General features: G+C 44.2%; 1 protein-coding gene across 3 annotated transcripts in view; it reads right to left on the minus strand.

The window, feature by feature from the left end:
* The window catches only part of ZRANB3 (zinc finger RANBP2-type containing 3), a 471,114-nt gene that overhangs the window by 249,990 nt on the left and 199,075 nt on the right, over positions 1-22,049 (minus strand). For all 3 annotated transcript variants that reach the window (XM_073634288.1, XM_073634289.1, XM_073634290.1), the window contains 4 exons: positions 19,348-19,526; positions 17,585-17,816; positions 17,351-17,436; positions 10,667-10,838 (listed from right to left, as the gene is read on the minus strand). In XM_073634288.1, coding sequence (XP_073490389.1) covers positions 10,667-10,838; positions 17,351-17,436; positions 17,585-17,816; positions 19,348-19,526 — 669 coding nt within the window. The remainder of the gene's footprint in view (positions 1-10,666; positions 10,839-17,350; positions 17,437-17,584; positions 17,817-19,347; positions 19,527-22,049) is intronic.

Raw genomic sequence — 22,049 nt, forward strand, 5'->3', positions numbered from 1 at the left:
CTGCACTGGGGGGGGACAGATTGGCTGCACTGGGGGGGGGGACAGATTGGCTGCACGGGGGGGGGGGGGACAGATTGGCTGCACTGGGGGGGGGACAGATTGGCTGCACTGGGGGGGGGGGGACAGATTGGCTGCACTGGGGGGGGGGGACAGATTGGCTGCACTGGGGGGGGGGGACAGATTGGCTGCACTGGGGGGGGAGACAGATTGGCTGCACTGGGGGGGGGGGGACGACAGATTGGCTGCACTGGGGGGGGGACAGATTGGCTGCACTGGGGGGGGGACAGATTGGCTGCACTGGGGGGGGGGGACAGATTGGCTGCACTGGGGGGGGACAGATTGGATGCACTGGGGGGGGACAGATTGGCTGCACTGGGGGGGGGGGGACAGATTGGCTGCACTGGGGGGGGGGACAGATTGGCTGCACTGGGGGGGGGGACAGATTGGCTGCACTGAGGGGGGGGGGGACAGATTGGCTGCACTGGGGGGGGCACAGTTGGGACTGCGCTGGGGGGCACAGTTGGGACTGCACTGGGGGGCACAGTTGGGACTGCACTGGGGGGCACAGTTGGGACTGCACTGACAATCAAAACCCTGTCCCTTTTACACAGTTATCAGCTCTCTTCTCCTCACACTGTCAGCGTGAGGAAAGGAGTAACGGTAACCGGCTTCTGTTTCTTTTTTTTTTTTAACAATCAGGAGTGCTTTATTGATAAGTAGAAAATGCAGTACAAAAAAAAGGAAATAAAACAAGACATGTGTAGGCAAGTACATAGAGAAATGGATCATACATTTGACTAGAGGTAAACTCTTACTCACAAAAAAATGTATTCTGCTGTATCCGATGTAGCTAAATAAACTCGCTCTAATATTGAATTATTGATCATGCTCGGTATTCCTATCAGGCTTGTCAATACATCAAAAGATAAGGAGTCAGGAGAGGCGTCCACGACACCAGAGAGGGAAGCGTGCAACAGTTTAGTTACACCCTCATAGCAACTTAACCACGGAGCAATCCATCCCCCCCCACCCACAACCCAATGACCCGTCACCCAGCTGAGAAAAACAAAAGACAATATTATCCACAGATCCATGGCAGCCAGACCTTGTCGAACTTCCAGGGGCACCCTCTACTGATATATGTCAGCCTATAGAGGGGTAGAGCAGTGTTTACTCTCTTTTCCCAGGAGGAAAGAATCGGAGGGCTAGTCGAGGTCCATCCAGCAAGGATCTCCTTTTTAGCATAATAGAAGAGGAGTGAAATTAGAATTTTACTATGATGTGACCTGTGCTCATCCTCGTGTATTTCCAATAGGGCTATCTCAGGTGTTTTTGGAACAGACAAATCCATTCTAACATTTAAATGATCATATACTCCTAGCCAGAACTTTGACAATGCAGGACAGTCCCAAAATATGTGTATATACGTGCCTATCTGAGTTTGACATCTAGGGCAATGTGGATCCCTATCAGGGTATATTTTAGATAATCTCGCCGGCGTGAAGTAAACCCTGTGTAGAAATTTTGTTTGTGTCAATTTGTCTCCGGCTGATATTACCAGTTTGGGACCCTGCTCCAAACAGGCTTCCCAGTCCTCCCTTTCTAGAGTGGGGATATCTGATTTCCAGGTATTCCATAGCCTGTCCATCTTGGGTACCTCCCTAGGCAGCAGCGTTGTATATATGGCCGACAGGGGTTTTGTTAGGTCGCTGCTAGAAAGCAGGTCTTCCAACTGGTCTAGTTGTAGGAGAGGAGGGATAGGAAATTGTGCCCTAGTCGCGTGGCGCAATTGTGCGTATCGGAAGAACATCCATCCCGGGAATCCATACGTCCTTGACATAAGTGCAAAGGACATCAATTCCCCATTGGGCATAATGTCTCTTAGGGTTTTGATTCCAAATTCCGCCCAGAGCTGAGGATCAGGAATTGTTTGGAAATAGGGCAACCGAGGATTTCCCCAAAGAGGCTAGACAGGCGCCCATCGCCCCACAAGGGAAAACCTCCTTCTAGCCATCCTCCATACTTGAAGTGTTGCCCTGGACGGAGCAGGAAGCTCCTCGTATGCCTTTGCCCCCCTATAAACCAGGTTTTGCAGATCCTGTATAGACCCTAACTGTGCCGCCTCCACACAGACCGCAGCGTTAAGAGCGTTTCCCCTCAAACCACCAGTACGCCGTCACCAGCATTGCCGCCCAATAATACAGTTTGAAATTAGGGAGGGCAAGTCCCCCCATCTGAGTCAATAGTTGTAGGGTTGATTTGGCCAATCTTGGAGTAGCTCCATTCCATATAAAGGAGATAATTTGTCTATTTCCCGAAAAAAGGACGCTGGAAGCGAAATCGGGCTATTTCTAAAAAGATAGGTGAACTTGGGTAGAAGCATCATTTTTAGGATGTTTATACGTCCTAGTAGATTAAGTAGCAGTTCAGACCATGCGCGACACCTTTCTTTAAGGAGACGGAGCAGAGGAAGCATATTTAGATTATAATATTGGGCAGTATCCCTGGATACCCGAACCCCGAGGTACTTAAACTCTGAGACCCACTGTAGAGGTGTACCACCCGCCGCACCAGGGATCCCGCTATCCAAAGGGAACAGGACTGATTTAGACCAGTTTATTCGAATCCCTGATGCAGCACCAAATCTGTCAAAAATAGCCAGGGCAGCCAACAGAGATGGCCCTGCATCATTCAAATAGAGTAATGCGTCGTCCGCATAAAGGGATATTTTCTCTTCAAGTCTACCAATCTGCAACCCTCTGACCTCCGAAGATTCTCTAACTAATATCGCTAAGGGCTCCAAGGCGAGAGCGAATAAGCTAGGTGACAACGGGCACCCCTGGCGAGTGCCTCTGTGGAGTGGGAAGGGATCAGAGACCCTATTATTGGTACGCACCCTAGCTCTCGGCGCTCGGTATAGCAACTGGATCCAACGGAGAAAGCCAGGGCCAAACCCAAAACGCCCTAACACTTCCCAAAGATATTCCCACTCCACAGAGTCAAACGCCTTTTCAGCATCCAAGGAGGCGATCACCCTATCCCCACAGTTTTTATGGGCAATGGACAGGTTTAGGAAGAGGCGTCTAATATTAATATCTGTCCCCTTGCCCGGCATAAAGCCGGTCTGATCAACATGAACTAATGTCGATATAACTGATGACAGGCGAGTGGCGAGGATCTTGGTGGCTTCTGTTTCTATCAGTGATCAGCTGAGAACAGACGCAGCTGATCAAATGCTAAAGAGATGCAGATTGGCTATTCACCTCAATCTGTGATCAGCTGTGTCCGAAGGACACTACACAGAGTGCGCTGCCTGTGCCCTGTAGGAGCCGTGATCACGGGGGGCTGTCATATGATGGCCTCCCAGAACTAGCCGGCTGCTCTGTAGCTGTCGTCATTCAGCTATAGCACAATTGGCAAATGGTTAAAGTAGAAGTAGGACCAAAGCTCTTTTGGCCCCGCTTGGAATGGGCATCACAGGAGTGCAACTTTGTTCTGCGCTCCTGTGACCTGTATTCAGCCAACAGGGTGCTAAAGTCTGCTTTTAGCTGATGTCCCTCAGCCGGTCCAGGCTCTGAAGAGATCCAGATTTTAATGTTGGGATCACCAGATGCCTGGAACAGCAGCTCGCTGAGCCTCTCAGCACATCGCTGGGAGACTGAGCCAGTTGTGCCGGCCCACTCCACAGCCCAGCGTTCCAGTGAGCACTGGAAGGGCAGAGTAGAGAGCCGGAGACTGACAGTCACTGGCTCTCCACTCACTGAAGACCGAGAAGCGAGCGATCAGTGGTCTTTGATCGCTCAGTTCTCAGTGTGGAGGCAACAGAGGACAGATGCAGCATCAGAACGATGCTGCATTTACCTCGGTGAGTATGTATGTTTTTTTTTATTACTCCAGACTTCTCTTCTCTAAGCAGTTCGGTGAAGACATTTTATTGCCTAATCTATGCTCTCTCTTATAGTAATCTACAAATCTCTATATGTAATTGCAAAAGCAAAAATGCAGAAGCAAAATAAAGTAAAAATGTGAAAGTTATATCAATTTTCTACGGTCTGGAAAATGTCGTAATAATAATTGTAAATATATGCTCACTTCTTGAGAGAGAAAGAGAGAGATATGTTTTTCATTATTTTAATGGGTGATGAATTGTGAGAACAATTTTGTTACTTTGTTATAAAAATGTATACAAGATAGTTTTCAACCATTCTCTAAAATAATTTTTGTTGAATCTTTGCTGAAGCCTTCTGAAAAATGATCTGGTGTATGGCCAACCATATTCCTTTGATTAGATCAATCTGTCCTGTCCATTGTTTTTTTTTGGTTTTTTTGTTTTTGTTTTACAACACAAATTATGGATCATAAACACTAAGAACATAATGAAGCAGAATGAAGCTCCATGGCACAACACAGACCTTTCCACAAGATTACAGCTGCAGTCCCCCAACAGGAAGCTGTGGTTAATTGATATTACAGAATGCACCATAAAATATATCTGTGTGTGGTCCAACCCTTTCAATAAAATGAAGTTGTGGCATATTAGATAGCCACAAGACTGGTAACATTCAGCAGTCCAAATAAGTTCAGCATTTATATGTCAGTGTAAAGTAGAACTAAAAGCAAAACTATTTTTCCATTTCTGATAGAATATGCAGAGGTTTGTAAGCTTGGTTTTATTTTTGCCATCTGTATCCTATTGGGGAGATTTTCCTTCCCTTCCTGTCCCATACCCAAAACAAACAGGAAGTGAGAGGATATCCTTTCAAAGTCAGGGAATGCCGGGTTGTCAACTAGAATTAGTGTCCCCATCAGAATGTATATCTGTTCTGGTGACAAACCAACATTTGAGATTTTCTTCCACTTTAATGATAAACAGGACAAATAGGAAGATTATGCTGCCTAATGGGGGGCACAGACTGCAATAAAAACTAGACAGGGGTTATAATCCCCCTCTACTCTATCCAAAACTGAGAAACAAATGCCTTTATATTTTAAAAGAGAAATTCAGGATAAAAAAAAAAAAAAAAATATTTATACTAAGCTAGGTAGATGCAGCATCCATCCACTGATGCATCTGTCCCCTGCTGACTCTGCAGTGAGAACCGAGCGATCAAATACCGCTGATCACTCACTTCTCACCTTCCACTCTGATCAGAGAGCAATGACTGTCAGTCAGCGGCTCTCTGCTCTCCCCTCCAGCGCTCACTGGAGCACTGGGGGGGGGGGGCTGGCTGTGAAGGGGGTAAAAACGGCTGGCTCAGGATCCCAGCAGATCGCTGAGCGAGGTGCCAAACCAGCCGTCTGAGCGAATATATGGTCGGGATCTTTTCAGAGCCTGGACCAGCTCTGTGACTTCGGCACGCTTGCAGCTAAAAATGGATTGCAGAACCAACTGCACTGCTGTGTTCTATAGGTAAAGTATTGCCAAAATAGCTTTGGCCATACTTCTCTTTTAAAGGATAGATTCAGCTTTAGTAACTTGTTACACCGCTATGTAGGGTGTAACATGCAACATCTTGCTATGCAGCAGGGCCCCCCCCTTCATCCGACAGCCCCCCGTGACAACAGGAGGGGTTCCTCTACCTTGAGGCTGCGGTTACATTTGAAATCAGGGATCTGTGAATAGAAAAACTACAAGTCCCACCTGACACCGTGGCAGACGACTTGTAGTTCTCAATGGAGTACAAGTGTGCTGATCAGCTCAATCGTAATCTATTCACTCTTTCTGCAGCTCTGAAACTGATGGCCTGAACAGAGGTGTGAGCACAAAAACTGTAGGCAGAGTTCGCAGGAGCCTGTGATTGGACACATGCGATCCACACGGATCATGGGCGCAATGCTTTGCAGGCTCAAGAAAAAAAAAATATTAAAAAACACACATTTTTTTTTTTCACTTCAAAAACATTAGTTATTCCTTTGAAAAGGTGAACTTACTCATTAATGAAGTAGTCTTATGAGCAATTAAATCTTAAAAGTGGAACTTAACCTTTAATTAAAAAACAAACAAAAAAACAGACTGTTCTTTATTGAAGTAGTAGTCTATTGAAAGTGCACGGTGTTACTCATGAGGAGCTCAGTGTGCATTCCAGACACAATGACGTCATTCCCCCGCCAGCCAATCAAGAGGCCGAAAACCTGGAACCCAGAAGTAGCTTAAGGAGAAAGTGACAGTGGCCGATGAAGGATGTAACCATCACAGGAAGATGGAGGTGAGTATTTTACAAGAGTATATTTCCACTTTAACCAGCTGATATAGTGAATGTGGAAGAATTTTCATTGCATAAAGAAATGCTGTGGGATTCTACAGAAAATCCATTCTCTCCCATTACTGCCTGTCAGCTCCTTCCCTGCCAGCAGACCGATTTATGGGCGTTTGTTTAAGGGGAGCTATAGTACTCCCATCCCTAATGCTGTGACCATGTAGTCCTTTACTCCCAGTAACTTATGCAATGGATACAGTTCTGTGCTGTCACACATAAAAACTCCCTCACACTTGTGCAGGCAATGAGAGCATGCTCATATGAGACTGGTGTTTGATACCTGCAGGTGCGGGTTTAGATGCATGAGTTCTTACATTTGACAGCACTACATTCAGAGAGAATCGGAGAGTTTGGAACAGTATCCTTTTATGAGTTGCTGGTGTGAAAAGGGACGCCCATATTCTCATGTGTGACTGACAAGAGTACACAGACAAGTTCCCCGCAGTACACAGGCAGAGTTCGGCATTCTTTCAATTCCGCTGCTGTGAGAGCGCTTGTATCCTAGCAGTTTGTGCTGTCAATCCAAACTAATTAGATATTCATCTCCTTGAATGCAGTGTGGCCCCTTGTACCGGATTTTACAGCCGTTCAAGAAGCAGCTTACCGCCTTTTTTTTTATCAAGGCAAAATAAATGAAAGCCAAAAGCAGGGAAAATTCCAGAGCTGATATAGCAGAGGTTAAGTTGTACATGAATGAATTCTTACCAACTCCTAGCTCAGATTTCTTAAAGTGTATGTTACCCCAACAATTCATATTCCTGATATGCATCTCTTGTACCATGTACTTGTGTTAAAATGTGTCCTATTCTCTTTACATTGTTTCCTTGAAACCTCTGGTGATCCTGCCAGCCCTTTTGATTTCCTATTGTCGCTAGGCATAGAAGTACATCCTCCCCAGTATGGTCAGTTTTCTGCCTGCCTGTCCTCCAATAGCCAAGACTTGTGCTTACTCACCCCCTATACACACCTCTTCACTAGTAAGATCAGTGTATTTGCTCTCTCTGCCTCCTGCTAACACATCCCCCCCCCCCCGAAGCCTCCACCCCCACCTCCCCAAGCTTCTCATGCAGCTAAGAACAGGGGTCATGTGCTCACTTATATAAAAAGTGAAAAGGGTATTTATAATGTGTATACACACACAAACCTTTTGCCTTGCATTTCTATTTTATTACAAGATAAGGGTTCACATATATTTTAAGGTTTGGGAAACTTGTCGTCACGATGCAATCAAAACCCTCAACTATTTGTAAACACCCCCCCTTCCTTCATAGTTAAAGGATAAGTTCACCTTTTGAAATAAATAAATTCACTTTTTCGCTTGTAAAAAAATGTGCATTTATTATTATTTTTTCTAAAGAGCCTGCAGAGCATTGCACCCGTGATCAGCGGATCGCAGGTGTAGCCTCAGGCTCCTGAAGACCCTCAGGATAGAGGTTAGTTGGCAGTTACCTGAGAGCAGGAAGATCAATGGACTTTGAGAATGCACACCAGTGCCCTTGTAGTTCTTTGAGAACTACGCACGGCCACGCTATTTTCAAATTGTGACAGCGGGTGCGGGGAGAAGATCCCCTACCAGCTGTTACAGGGAGGGGGGATCAGAGGGGAGAGGACGCAGATGCTAGAACATGTTACACGTTCCACCCTAAATACAGGTGGAACATGTAACATGTTCCAAAGCTGAATTTATCCTAACTCTGAGCTCTGAGGAAGAACTACCCATCACATCTCCCTCCCCCATCCACCCCCCCCCCCTTTTCCCCACTTGCTATTAACATCTCCTGTTCCCCTCCCATAAACCTTCTTTCTCACCTTCTATCCCTAACTGGTATTAGCAATTGAGAGCCTGCATTCTCTGGACACCTTTGTAGGAGAATACCCTGCTATGAACATCAAGGATCACCCTGTAAAGCCCACTCTGTGTCTCTCTTGCTTGTTTCTGGCATACTACTGTTGTTACAAGGCCCTTGCGTGGACTTGAGAACTTTTAGCCCCTCACTACTGAAGCAAAATCTGGCTAAACATAGCTAAATGTTTGCTCAACACCTCCATCTTAGAAAATGCCTATAAAGGCCTCTACTGGTGGTATTGGGTCCCTGCTTGGATTGCTCAAGCCAACCCTAACCATCCTGATAAATGTTTCAGAGGTCGTGGTTTGCATGGAGACATAATCCAGATATGGTGGTGCTGCTCTAAAATCAGGGCCTTCTGGTCTAGGATTTTTGGGTTGCTTCAAACCCTATTTTCTCAAATCATTCCCAAGTATGCAAGGATGGCCCTTCGCCCAATCTTGGGTCTTTTCTCTTACCAGCAGAAACTAGCAACCTATCTACTCCTCTTAGTAAAACAAACAATAATAATAATAATAGGGCTTGGAAAAAGTCTGTGTCCCCTTTTAAGAGGTTAAAGACCACATAAACCTAATGCTACTGGTGAACAAGAAAATGTGCAGTATATGCTTCATGATTCACAGTCAAAACTTATCAAAGTTTGGGAACCATGGCACAATTATGCCCTCCTTAAACCTCATTAACCGGAGTGTCTTCTATTTCCTTATTCTCCCCTTCCTCTTCTTTTCTCCCCGTCCTTTCCTCCTAGCCATTCATTTCTGATTGTGCTTTCACTACTAAACTTTTTAGCATTGTTTAGTCCTTATATCGATTCATTTAGTCTCACGGTTTTTACACAATGAAATGTTTCTAAAATTTAGTGTCCTTGAAGGCATTTCTTTTGGACATAATTTATGTCCTCAAACTTGTTCATTATTATATTATTATTATTCATTGTTGTCCCTACATGGGCAATTCAGTTGTTACTTCCTGCCTTCACATTAATAAAAAGAATTGAACAGAAAACCAATACAAATATTGAAACAGAAAGCAGTATGGTCAAAACAGTGGTGAGGAGGGGATTGGGGTAGACTGCTGACCACACAAACTCACCAGCTAGATGACCTAGAAAATAGGACCAATTGACACTTGCAATTTATAACCTGGGGGACTATAGGGACTGAAGTAAGGATTAGAAAGAAGATTTTTTTAAAGTGGAATTAAAGTTCTGCTTTAAAAAATTGCAAGCAGGCAGGCTCTTAAAAGCAGAAGAAACATGCAATGCCTCTTCTGCAATAAAATAAACCTACCTGCTGCTCACAGCACATCTGCACTGTGAAAGCGCAGATCAGTTTGCATTTTGGCACAGCACCTGTGTGTCGGGATGACTGCGCATACACAGTGGTGAATTCATAACACACTGGCTTATGAAGACGGCTGCAGCCAGACACCCAGGAGAAGCCCTGTAGAAGATGCTGGTGAGGGACATTGGATCACTGAGGGAGAGGTATTGCAGAGTTTAGCGAGTGAGTGAGGGAGAGTGTGGTGATTTTTTTTTATCACTACCTGCCCCCACTTCCACAATCCTCGCCTAGGTTAAGATAACGTCCATTGCCCCAACCCTCTCTCCTCCCACAGCCTCCTGGGACACATCATAAGTCCCAGGAGGCTGCAGGATCATTCACAAAGGGCTGCATAATCTCGCTCACTTGCAGGGGGAAGCCAGTTGTGGTTCCTCAGAAAGACACAGCTGGCTTCAGCATCCAAGGTTTTGGCAAAACGCAGCAGTAAGAACCACCGGCAGACTGCGCTGGACCCCAGAGATCGCCTGGCTGTGGGAAGACAGAGCTGGACCTCAGGGTACGACTGACTCTGGGAAGACAGCGATGGACCCCAGGGAACGACCGGCTCTGGGAAGCCAACGATGGACCCCAGGGAACGGCCGGCTCTGGGAAGACAGCGATGGACCCCAGGGAACGGCCGGCTCTGGGAAGACAGCGATGGACCCCAGGGAACGACCGGCTCTGGGAAGACAGCGATGGACCCCAGGGAACGACCAGCTCTGGGAAGACAGCGATGGACCCCAGGGAACGACCGGCTCTGGGAAGACAGCGATGGACCCCAGGGAACGACCGGCTCTGGGAAGACAGCGATGGACCCCAGGGAACGACCGGCTCTGGGAAGACAGCGATGGACCCCAGGGATCGACCAGCTCTGGGAAGACAGCGATGGACCCCAGGGATGGACCGGCTCTGGGAAGACAGCGATGGACCCCAGGGAACGACCGGCTCTGGGAAGACAGCGATGGACAGCAGTTACAGTATTTGTTTAGAAAAAATGAATTTCCTCTTTAATAAGTCTTTGCATAGCTGAAGATTCTCTTTAAGTTGTACAGTTTTGAACAGTAAAGTTTGGGGCAGGCGTTAGATGTTAGGGAATAGGATATGGAGGATTTTCTTTCATCTTTCTTATTTGGTGCCCAAAACCCTACTTTAAAACCTACCAGCAAACACAGCTGAATGACACAGAAAGCGACTTTTTATGACACCTACTGAGATTCAACACATTTCATTTATAACCCACCTTTGCTACGTCTTTCGGTAGGTCGAACGGAATGCGCTGTCTGATTTTAGGTGGAAGCTGGGTTAAAACCTCGCTCTTTAATCGCCTGATCATGATGCTGTTTAATCGTTGGTGTAAGTCCTCTAAATTGGAGGCTCCTCGGTAATCCCATTGAGTCCTGTTGCCGAAGTACCTTTGGGAAATTTGAGAAAAGAAAAAAAAAAAAACACATAAAATCCTGCACCACCGTGAAAAGACACGTTAAACATTTGTCTCTAGCTTTAGGGTCCCTGGAATGTACTAGAGAGCCATTGATGCAGCTCTCGGTGACATCGAAAGCATTAATTGATCTCAGAGTGCCCGGGCACCTGTTATAATGCATTGCCTAAACACCAGACATATCTGTGTTTGTTGAACGCAGGATTAAGTTCCCGCAGACCGCTTTGATCTCTTGTTGAAAAAGCTCTGAGCAGACTGGAGTCATCAACAGCCCATGGAATTCAATTACATTTAGTTAAAGAACATTTTTAGCAAAATTAGGGTCTATTGAGAGCAAGAGCTGGAATGCTCCAATGCAAGGCATTACCGCCTGTTTAATGCAGAGCCCTAGATACATGCATTAAGGGGAGCCGCAGAGACCTGTCCTCAGGCGGTGTTTTCACCAGTTTACATAAATTCAGGAGAAGACCTTTAAGTAGGGGCAGAAAAACTTTTTATTTTATTTTTTTTCCAGAGCTAACACTTTTATTTGTTTACCGTTATCTATTCAAAGTTCAGAATAATTTAGCGATTTGACTCAGAGCAATGAAAATAATTGAGTTCGTAAATAGAGTTTATTAACTCCATTGCCATGATATGCCTGTAAAGGCTTTTAAAGGGGGATTGGCATCAGGAAAATGATACAGTACCTGAACCTCCAGGCAAACATATATAAATGAGAGCTGTGCATTCATTAAAGCTTACGACTGGGATAAACTTTTTTTTTTTTAAATACAAGAGTATTTTTCTTGAATCATGGTATGCTTTGTGTATTTCTTCCAGATCTGTGCAGTAATCCATTGCGAGACTCTCTCTGTACAGGAGCTTCCTGTATTAAAGACCGGACACTGCTCTGTTCTCCGCCCCCTTTTGTAGTTTCCTTGCAGGCAGTCTGTAGTGAGTGGAACTGTTTGACACAGATCAGACCCAGCTTCAGCCTCGTACCTTGCCATTTTCTACAATGTTCATGTCTGAGCACTGGTGGGGGGGGGGGGGAGCAGACACTGAGGATGCTTCCTCCTACCTGCACATCCTATCAAGTGAGGGATTGGGATTGAAGTTGTGCTTTAAATATAGCAAAATAACAGATAAAGATATATAGTTGTGCTCAAAAGCTTGCATACCCTGGCAGAAATCATGAAATGTTGGCATCATTGATATTGAAAAAAAAAGTTCCCATACCTTGTTACGCAGGTCTTCTGACAGTTCTTTTCTGTTCCCCATGGCTCAGTATCTAGCCTGCGCAGTGCATCCACGTGGGAGCTAACATTTTCATTGGCTATTTATACACAGACACTAATTGTAATTTAAACAGCCACAGATGTGGGAATTTAACCTTTAATGGCCATTTTAACCTATGTGTCACCTTCTGTGTCTGTACCAAAGTCAAACATTCCAGGGCATGTAAACTTTTGATCAGGGCTATTTAGATGGTTTCTGTTATCATTAAGATTTAAAAAGGAGCCAAACAATTATGTGATTAGTGGCTTTATATGATCACTATCCTTAAAAAAAAGATAGTTTTGTGGCATTATCAGTCATATTTTCAATATCAAGGCCAAAATGTCACGATTTCTGCCCGAGGATGCAAACCTTTGAGCACAATTGTAGATTTTAAACTGGAAGTCCACGAAAAAATATTTTTTTATATTACGCTCTGTAAGGAGGCGTTATCTCTAACGATGGTAAATACCATGTCTTGAATGCTGCTGTTTAGTGTAAAAATGGCCACGCCGATATTACAGTCAGTGCACTTCTTTCGGCAATGCGACTGTCATTCTAGCTCTGGTACAGTGTGGTGTTTGCGCAGTCTCCCCCTGCCATTCACAAAAAGCCTTGTATTCTATTCTCTTATCCACTTCACGCAAATCGCCATACCGGTACATTGGTACTTTGACGCTAAATACCGATGTGAGGGCAGCAGCAAGTTGCCCTAACACCGGTATTTTCAGAAACGACGTTCGGTTCTCTTTAGGATAAAAGTGGTCTCTGCGGTGGATTTTCCGCAAATCACTTTTATCGGGGGCAGGAGAGGGCCCCCTTCCTCCCCAGTCATCTCTGCCTCTTACCAGAGCCGTCGGTAGCTGCGGAGACGCTCGCGTCTGCTCCCCTCACAGCCTGGATGCAGAGTGAGGGAAAGATGGCCCCTACTCGGCTCCATAGCATTGGAGGGCGGAAGTGCCGTCACACGTCACTTCCGCCCAATGCTCTTAAAAGGGGAAAAAAACATTTATTGTTTAAAAAAATAAAAAATAAAAAATAAGACATTTTTTTTATTGCATTTTAGTGTCAAATATGAGATCTGAGGTCTTTTTAACACCAGATCTCACATTTAAGAGGTCCTGTCATGCTTTTTTCTATTACAGGGGATGTTTACATTCCTTGTAATAGGAATAAAAGTTACCCAAATGTTTTTTTAACAAGACAGTGGGAAAAAAATAAATAATAAAAAGTAAAATAAATAAGATTTTTGTTTTTTAAAGTGCCCCGTCCCACCGAGCTCGCACGCAGAAGCGAACGCATATGTAAGCCGCGCCCGCATATGAAAACGGTGTTCACATATGAGGTATCACCACAATTGTTAGAGCAAGAGAAATAATTCAAGCACTAGACCTCTTCTGTAGCTCAAAACTGGTAGCCTGTAGAAATTTTTAAGTGCCAAAGTTTGACGCCATTCTACGAGCGGGCGCAATTTTGAATCGTGACATGTTGGGTAACAAATTACTCGGCGTAACATCATCTTTCACAATAAAGAAAAAAATTGGGCTAACTTTACTGTTGTTTTATTTTTTAATTTAAAAAATTGTATTTTTTCCAAACAAATTGCGCTTGTAAGACCGCTGCGAAAATACGGCGAGACAAAGTATTGCAATGACGGCCATTTTATTCTCCAGGGTGTCTGAAAAAAAATAATGTTTGGGGGTTCCAAGTAATTTTCTAGAAAAAAAAAAAAAAAGATTTTAACTTGTAAACAATAAGTCTCAAAAAGAGGCTCAGGGCTGAAGTGGTTAATACCAGGCGTTGTGAATAGACGAGGGGAGAAGAGAGGCATGTAAAAAGAACAGGATCTCCCCTCATCCATTTATAGAACACTAAGCTTTTTGTTAAAGTGGAACTTTAGACAGAAAATGATGTCCTGCTAGATCATTTCAGGCCGGCCCCTTTTGCAGGTATAGCTATGTAAAACATTAAATACAAGTGCTTATACTGTTTAAAATCCAATAATACACAGTCTCACCCTGCTCTGCACATGCTCAGTAGTTCTCTATTTTTCAGTACTGTGCTAAAAAAGGAGAGGCCGGTCTGCTGATAGCCTAAAGATTTACTGCTGTTCAGAGGGCTCTGGACATCAGTAAAATGACAGCCTCCAGCAAGAAGAAACAGAAACAATGCTGGAGGCAACATACAGCACACACTAATTTTGGTGGCATAATTATTATTGTGGAATGTATGTTTGCTAAAGTACATTAATTTTTATCATGTTGTTATGGGTAATGTTCCGCTTTAATGGAGGAAGGAAGAGTGAAAGACAAGATCCCAGCACTGTCCCGAACATCAGCAGCACCAGAAGAAGAGCACTGACTCTAATATCCGGCATCAGTGAAGCTGTCATTTTTTTTTTTTTTTTTTTTTACACTACACAGCAGCATTCAAGACATAGGATTACCATCATTATCAGCAACGCGTCGGAAGCCATTTTGGTCTAATTTAGAAATACAAGTAAGACCCTATTATAATTTCCTGCAGGAGGCAGCACGGAAACTAGAGCTGTTTGCATGGAAATGTACTTGGCGGCATATACTTTGTTCCATCCTTTTTTATTTTCATGCTTCAACTCTTTGTACTCCAAGTAACAAATCTAATCTAATCAAACCCAAACAAGTAAACAGCAGGGTGTTCTTATCCTAAATTGTTTTACAGCAGCGCTAAAGTGAGAATAAAGTTGAAGGGGAACAAAAAACTCTGTGTTGGGAGGGATGAGAAAATAACCAATAAAGAACTTTACAATAAACAAATTAATAACTATAAATTATTGGGAGAAAAAAAAAAACTACCCTATGCTTAAAGATAAAAAGCAATATTAGTTAGGCAAGCCAGAGAGGATCCCATTTTCTTTCCTTCCACCATGGGTGCAAGTAAAGAAAATCTCTTGATTCCCCCATCAACACAGTAAGTGTTGATGGGGGAATCCCTCCCGCAGCGCTATTGTGTTCTGCCGGTGGGGAACCTTCCCTGTTGGCAGAATACATTTACTGCTAGCGGCTATAGCCACTGGCAGTAATCGCCTGTAAAAAATCTGATTGATGGATCGGCTTGGACACTACCAGCCTGCCCATAGACAGATTGAATCTTTGCCGGTCCCTGCTGAAATGGCCAAGATTTGATTGATCTATGGCTGGCTTAAGTGAGCTACTAATCACATCTGACCACTTCAGCTAACATTCAGAAAATATCTCTGCAGTAAATTTGAGAGACAGCCTTACAACAAAGACCACTTTAAAGATCAGCCTCTGCGCACCAGCGGGGAACGCTCTCAGAGGAGTCCGTGAACCGGAGGTGACGTGTGGGCATGTCAGATGACGCGTTTCAAAGCCTCCACTTTTTCTTCAGATCTGGGAGATTCCTCTGAGTGCGTTCCACGCTGGTGCGCACGCCGCTAAGCATGAACCAGGTTGGTCCTGTACATCGCCCTGCCGATTCACCTGTTGCAGCCTGTTGGGACGCTCCTCAGGATATAGCTAAGGATTTCACAGTGACCCCATAGAGACCAAGGACATCCTTAACTTATATGCTCGTTTCTCACCGATGCTGTGTGAGCAGCCAATTGGTTTTGTTTTAAGTAGTTTTTTTACAATATACTGCACTTAGTTTGGCGCACCTTGTTTCCTTTTTACCCTGATTTCTATAAGTCCCCCTGTACTTTTCAATTTCAGGTGTCCTTTGCTTTGTCAGTCCTTCTTCAGTGGCAGGTGGTCCTTACTGCTGCACTGACCTGAATGTGCCATTCAGTGCTGCAGTACTGTGACCCCAGACCTGTGTGAAAACACACAGCTAGGGGGTGTGTCCACGACAGACTGGGCTCACAGGAAGTGGGTTGAAAGATACTGGCTGTCATGCAACCCAGAAGAGGAATGCCATCTAGCAGATGAGAGAAGGTTCTGTGGGGGTCAACGTCTGATTGAAGGTAAGCAGTGCAGTTTATTTTTTCCTTAGTTGTGGGATATAGATTGTTTTTGGATAAACATAAAAATTACCCACAGACCCCTTTCACAATGGAGGCATTTTTCAAGCGCTTTAGTGCTAAAAATAGCGACTATAAAGGGCCTGAAAAAAGCCTCAGCTGCAACCCCAGTGTGAATGCCCTAGTGCTTTTACACTGGGGCGCTGCGCTGGCAGGACGTCAAAAAAAGTCCTGCAAGCAGCTTCCTTGCACTGCTGTAGGAGCTACCCATTGTAGAAATCAATGAGCAGCACCACCAAACCGCTTTGCGGGTGGTTTTAACCCTTTTTTCGTCCGCTAGCGGGGGTTAAAAGCACCCTGCTAGCGGCCGATAAGCGCTGCAAAAACTACGGTAAAGAGCCACTAAAAATAGCGGCGCTTTAACACCGACGCCCGGGCACTGGCAGTGTGAAAGTGCCCTTAAAGTGTTTCTTACAGCAATAATATAAGTCTATGCCAGACCCTCTATTAGAGGCTGGCATAGCACAATGTGTATGTTGTTTTTAAAAATGAGCGCTGTAAATACTAATACTTTCAGCTTTCTTCAGGCCGGTCACATTACTCGCGGCAGCTTTCCAGCTCCGATGGATGTCTTCTGCGGGAGGGGCCGTGATCTCCCCGGCTGATGTTGGAGGATCAGCCGCTCGTCTCTGCCGCAGAATCCATCCATCGGAGCTGGAAAGCGCCCTTGAGTCACGTGATCGGCCTGAAGAAAGCTGAAATTCGGAATTTACAGCACTCGTTTTTAAAAACAACTTACACATAGTGCTATGCCAGCCTCTAATAGAGGGGCTGGCAGTGACAAATTTAAGATTTTATTATTACAATAATAGCGGCGGGGGGGAGCAGGCTGGAGACAGACAGAGAGGGAGATGGCAGGCAGGAAGGAGGGGGGTGAATAGGGGAGAGGAGAGCAGGGCAGCCCATCACAGACGGAGGCACTTTGACCACAGTGATCAGGGCAGAGCAGCCCTGGTTATCGTGGTCTGTTTAGAGAGGGCATACAGGAAGTGGCAGAATCAGGTTTTTTTTTTTTTTTTTTTTTTTTTTTTTACAGTTTAGAGGCGGGCAGATTACATAGAACAAGCATTGTGCTGTGTAATCTGCTTTAAGGGACCAGAATCTATATATTATTTTTTTGGGTTAACAAACGCTTTAACCTAAACATTAGCAGCTCATCTACATGCCAGATTATACTAAGCAGAAAAGCTTAAGGCTATAAATACCTGACATGCGCATTACAATATTTCTTTGCATATTCCGTCCAAGTTCCAAATAGTCTTGGGAAAAGTGCATCGATCTGCATGTAAAGCTAGAAGGGGAAAGAAAAAAAAAACTGATTTAAAAATCGTTATAACGTTAAATTCTGAGAACTGGGTTGCTTTGTGATGCTCGGGTAAAGAAAACCCCATGCAGCCATCTAAGAGTAGAAAAAAAGGCTAAACTATAAATTCAATTACCTCTTCGGGTCTTCCAAGCGCCGGCGTCCCAGTGAGCAGGAGTGCTCTTGTCGCTCTCTGAACAATCGGCTGGAGAAGTTTGCTGCGAGACGCATTACGAGACTTCATGTAGTGAGACTCGTCCACTAAAACCACTCTGAAGTGCTGTTTGTAGAGAGCATTTATCAGTGTGGAGGCGTCGGAAGTCAGCAAGCCGTACCCCAAAACTGTCACTTTGCAAGATGCGATTCTCCTTCAAAACAGTAGAAAAAAAAATGTTTTGGCTTGTTCTTTCTTTACCGTTAAAATCGCTGCATTTAACTGGATACCAAGCCCCACCATGGCACATGGGTAAAGCTGTTAGTGAAATATGTAAATCCAACAAAACTAGTAATATAGGATGAAAACCCTATAGGAAATCATCACGTGGCTTCCCAAGTTCCCCACTGTGCGGCCTTACCCTCTGATGCACAAATCATAGCCTCAGCCGGCTCCTATTATGTGACCAGTTGAGCCCTTTCATTCCTTTGGTTGGTCCAGACTCATGGAAGAGTTCAAGCTCAATCTACGAATTACAAGCTTTGTAAGGAGCCTAGCAAGCTTCTCTTCCTCTTTTCATGTAGCATCGGTGGGATGATTATCAATACAGAGAGAATATTTCTGACATGACATCAGTGTAGCACAGACCCCAGGATGCGATCACTCTTTTGAATTCAGAAGAACTACAATGCAGGAGACCCCATGAGAGAGGTATGACCTGGGTCAAGAAACTGTAGTGAGCTCTCCCAAAGGTGGCAAGGACATTCTCTAGGATACTTGAGGATAGTACTCACAGTGCCCTGTGTACTTTATTGCTTCCTGCAGTACCAGCCAGGCTTTGTACTGGATGCCTCCGGCCTGGATCCACTGCAACACTTCCTGTGCTGCTTCAGGGTGCTCAGGACAAGGGTCACCAAGCTTTAGCTGGAGCTGGGACCCCAAAAATAATTATTTCTGCCCTGAAGCTAGCAGAACAGAGGGCCTCAGCCCTTAGGCTGGGTCTTCATTCCTCAGGAGCAAGAGACTGCTGTTCTAAGTCCCAGATTATTTATACACCTCTCAGCCCCCTGCTGGTAACTCTACTAATCAAGGATCGGCTAAGGCTGTATGAATATTCAGGCTAGGGTCTGCCTCTCCCATCCACTATATTCCAGAACTCAGTGGAAAGCAGGGTGAGTAGTTGACCCTGTACCAGCAGAACCCATTACAGCCAAAAGCAATTGAGTACTGCTGCCCTAATACAAGGAAACCAAGAACTAAATTTACCCCAACTACAGAAACCTAACCAAGATGATGCTACATCAGCACCACTTTTTGCAACATTGCACCAGAAGTCTAGGGAACAGGCCCATGTAAGGATTGGGGGGGGGGGGGGGCATATTCCATGACAGCCCGGGCTCACAGTTAAAGGGTTTAATGATGCTGGCCGTCATTCAGCGCAAGAGAGGACCAACAAATGGTGGGGAAGAGAAGTTTCTGCTGATGCTGGCCGTCATTCAACTCAAAAGAGGACCGACAGATGGTGGGAAAGAGAAGTTTCTGCAGGGGGAAGTGTTGGAGACAAGGTGAGTACTACATTGTCTATTTTTAAAACACTTGTGCTATTTCTTTTACTAACGCTGGAGATCTGCTTTAACAACCTATTTCTATTTTTGTAGCAGTTTAAAGCTGTGCAGTAAGCTTTCATAATGCTATTCTAGGCACTGCTCACCCAGTCCAAATCCACACTTGACCCTTTCCCTTACCCAACATCAGTCTTATTCTCAATGACTGTAATGTCCTCCGGGCCTAGCTCTGGAATCCACTTCTCCAGTTCCTCAATCCATGGATATTTCAGTGAGGATGGGACAACAATAAGAAGAGGCCACTCATTTCTGTAGAAATAAGATATCGCAATTGCCTGGATGGTTTTTCCTAGGCCCATCTGCAAACAAACAAAAAGAAAGCTCGGTTACATTAAATGAAGAAAGTATTCTGGCAAAGCAATAAAGAAAAACTGGTTATGCACACCCACCTATCAGAAGATATAAAAACTTCCATTGTAAAAGAATCATGTACTGTGAGTTACCATTGCTAACCCCTTCCTATGAAATGGTTAGGTGCCTGGCTAGATGTTGATACACTATACGGTCAAAAGTTTATGCCCCCACCCCATCCACAAATTATCGAGTTTGGGTTTCCCAGTGAAGGGTAATGTTAATGCTACAGCATAGAAAGATATTTTAGATTATTGTGCTCTTCAATCCAAGTGGTAACAATTTGGGGGAAGACCTTTTATTGTTCCAGCATGACTGAGGCCCTGTACAAAAACAGCTCTCCATAAAGACCTTGTTTGACCAGTTTGGTGTGGAGGAACGTGGGTGACCTGCACAGTACGACCCTACTAGACCGCTTTGGGAATTGGAATACTAATTGCGAACCAGGTCAATTCATGTAACCTCACAAATGTTCTTTTGCCTGAATGGCCACAAAATCCCACAGGCACAATCCACAATCTTGAGGAAAGCCTTCCCATTAAAGTGGATGCTGTTGCAGGTGCAACAGAAGGGGGATGGAGGCAACTCCATATTAACATCTATGGCTCTGAAATGAAATGTCCAACAAACTCAGAGGTGTAATGGTCAGATTTTGACCCTATACTTTGAGTCACTTACCCCAAACAATTCAGAAGTTAATAAGTTCTGATTTCACTAGCTGCATGCTTGTTCTGGTTCAGTCACTTTAAGTACTGAGGCCCAAGGTATCCAGGCAACTATAATTTTCAGAAGTGATTATAGTAAGTTAATAACCTATTTAGGGCAAACGGTTTAAAAAAAAAAAACTGCCATAAGTGCAGTTCCAGGTTAATATTTATCATTGGTACTCCAAACAGATGCTCAAAGGCCTTCTCTTGCAAATTCCAGTCATGTAGTTGGTTGCCTGTCCCTGGTCCTGGTTTAGTTCCAAAATGGAGGCACCAAGGACTCAAAGTAGGTGCAGGGGCAGTGAACTCCTGGGGAGCTTTAATTTCCAATATTTTTTTTTTTATTAGAGTTTAAGATAATTTTTTGTGGTTACAGATGTTCTTACAATTTATTCCGGTTTTCAGCCAGAAGCCCTACAATAAAATGTACATAAACGCGTGCATCTTGGTTAACTGAGAATACCAAAGACTGTTTAGGATTTGTGTAAAGTCTTAATTTTTTATTACTATGTTGGGGATTGCCCGTGCTTTTATCCATCATGCCGCTATGCTTTAAACTGTACATTCTCATCAGTTCTGATTATGGTGACTGGCTAAAGGCTCGTACACACGATCAGAAAATCGTACGAAAAATACCGCTTTCAAGGCGATCGTACGATAATCTGACTGTTAGTAAAATTATCCGAAGGGACAAACACGAAAATGTTTCTCATACGACACCAGATCATAGGATTTTTATTTAATCAGTATGGCTTTCATCCAAGAATACAACACATTACATCACGTCTGAATTTTTTTCGTTGTACGAGAACTTTCGTAACTTAAGTAACCTCTTCATTTTCAATACTAGCATTAAAAAAACAACGGACCATAATTTGTCTGATAATTGCATCGTATACCAGGCTTAAATCTTACTGGTAAACATATGGAGTCTGGCCGCTTTCACTGAAATATACAATTAAAAATTGTTGCTGGATCAAACGCTCCACTAGGGCACCAGATAAAATGCAAAACAAAAAAAAAAATACACAAGACTAGCCCAATCCCACTCTTAAAATCAGACAAAATATTAGAAAATGTTGAAAAATCAGTCATCACATCACATCGTCATTTTAGTAACAATTCCAAAAGTATATTGATGAAGATGGAGTGCTAAGCTCCCGAAACGCATAGATGTTGCAAAATAAAATCATTCAAAAAGGACCATACAAGCTGGTGTGGCACTGCTATCCTCGCAAAACTTTAGCAAACTTCTCTGGGGGTCCAGCAGGATCCCACAGTTGCTGGTGAGCAGTCTCCGGGACCACACACCACCCATCATGTTATAAATATTTCCATAATGTTCAGTGCTCCCACATTACAAAAAAATAAAAACAAGAATACTGAAGTGAAAATTGAAACTGATACCTATCAGGGAAGCAATGTAGACCTTTTCTTAACTAAAGTGAAGGTGTGCTTATAAATAATTATAACAGCTAGGAATTATGTCCATAAGAGAAAAGCACAAATTCAAATTGAGAATCTAGGCATACACTGAGGGGACTAATGCTGATGTACAGACACTAAAGTGGACTTGAACTAAGGCCCTGTTCACATCTAAATGGCATCAGAGGTGCGTTGTTGGAGTGACACTATTTATTTTGAATGGGCCTCCCTTCGCTCCCAAAGAGTTGCGTTTTTTAATGCGATTTTCGTGCATTTTGTTGCGTGACAACCATGCAAAATTGCACCGTGGTGCTAACATTTTTACTTTAACATCATCGC

Source organism: Aquarana catesbeiana, linkage group LG06 (assembly GCF_042186555.1).
Source record: "Aquarana catesbeiana isolate 2022-GZ linkage group LG06, ASM4218655v1, whole genome shotgun sequence".
NCBI lineage: Eukaryota > Metazoa > Chordata > Amphibia > Anura > Ranidae > Aquarana > Aquarana catesbeiana.